General features: G+C 46.6%; 2 protein-coding genes across 2 annotated transcripts; both read right to left on the bottom strand.

The window, feature by feature from the left end:
- Positions 1 to 134: 134 nt before the first annotated feature.
- Positions 135 to 413, bottom strand: Pmar_PMAR027498 (hypothetical protein; the record flags this gene model as incomplete). Its single annotated transcript, XM_002779470.1, has 1 exon — positions 135 to 413. A coding segment is annotated over one exon (279 nt), but the record flags the coding sequence as incomplete, so codon positions are not given.
- A 12-nt stretch (positions 414 to 425) lies between these two features.
- On the bottom strand, positions 426 to 742 carry Pmar_PMAR027497 (hypothetical protein; the record flags this gene model as incomplete). The annotated part of the gene is made up of 2 exons (XM_002779469.1): positions 426 to 566; positions 617 to 742. The coding sequence occupies 2 exons, from the start codon at positions 740 to 742 to the stop codon at positions 426 to 428; spliced, it is 267 nt and encodes an 88-aa protein (XP_002779515.1).
- Between the last annotated feature and the right edge of the window lie 330 nt (positions 743 to 1,072).

The following is a 1,072-nucleotide window of genomic DNA, read 5'->3' as shown; positions in this document are numbered from 1 at the left end:
GTATACAAGCTCGAGGGCTTACATCAACTCCTGTCATCCATTTAACGGGTACTCCTTGCCTGGTGAAGAAATCCTACCAAAAATAATAATAATAATAATCATACCACTCTTCGAGAACATCACAATGCACTTACATAACCAATAGTTTGCAAGTTTAGTGGAGGCAGTCTTGTGTAGTTCACCAGGGGCGTCTCCACAACGGCATTCTCCTCAGCTTCACTTATGGAAGTCCAAGAAGAACCAGGGGCGAGCGAATATCGTACAGCAGGACCAGACGCGCTATCGTCAATAACAGCATTCGGGGATTCACCACGACCATCACCATCATCAGCAGGGGGAGAGCCTGGAGACGGAGGACTAGACTGCTGTACGGTGCCTTCACCAGGTAGAGCCTCCTGGAAGACGGCAAGCATACTACAAGGACATCAAGTGAGGAGACCAACCTCAAACCACCAGGGATCAGTAAGAGCCTTGTACCCCTCAGCCCGGGACTGCAGTACGTGGGAATCAGCAGGTGTGGTCGTTTCGACCGACTTCTTCCCCTTTTTCTCCACACTTCGAGTGTTCTACATCATACCACAAATCTTTGAATCTATACACAATTGCACCAACTCACCCTATATTCCTCCTCCAGCATAAGAGCATGGGCAACGAAAGCCCCATAGGCCTCTTCACTGCGATCGTACACGAACTCGATAGTGATGTCCGTTCTCAGGGGACGTATGAGGCTACGGGCTTCCATCCTTATAGTAGGAAGACCACTTTCAGAGTCGATGAACGCCCGAGGCATCCCACTGAGCCTAACCTTGCATACTGATATCTACTATAGAAAAATAACCGCGAATTCCACGGCAGTAGATTCTTACGTAGTGTGTTCGACTGTCCCTCAACTTCTTGAGCCCGCACAACTTCTGTATTCTACTTACCTGATATGCACGTTGTTGGCAACAATATGAAAATTCTTAGAAACAATAATTTATTCGTTTCTATATACTTTCACCAGCGAGCTTGAAAGTTAACCTTCGCACTGTAGTAAAGCTTATACTACATATCATCGCGAGTTCTGTTTATT

Source organism: Perkinsus marinus, assembly GCF_000006405.1.
Source record: "Perkinsus marinus ATCC 50983 genomic scaffold scf_1104296947086, whole genome shotgun sequence".
NCBI lineage: Eukaryota > Perkinsozoa > Perkinsida > Perkinsidae > Perkinsus > Perkinsus marinus.
This window is presented reverse-complemented; position numbering and strand designations above follow the sequence as displayed.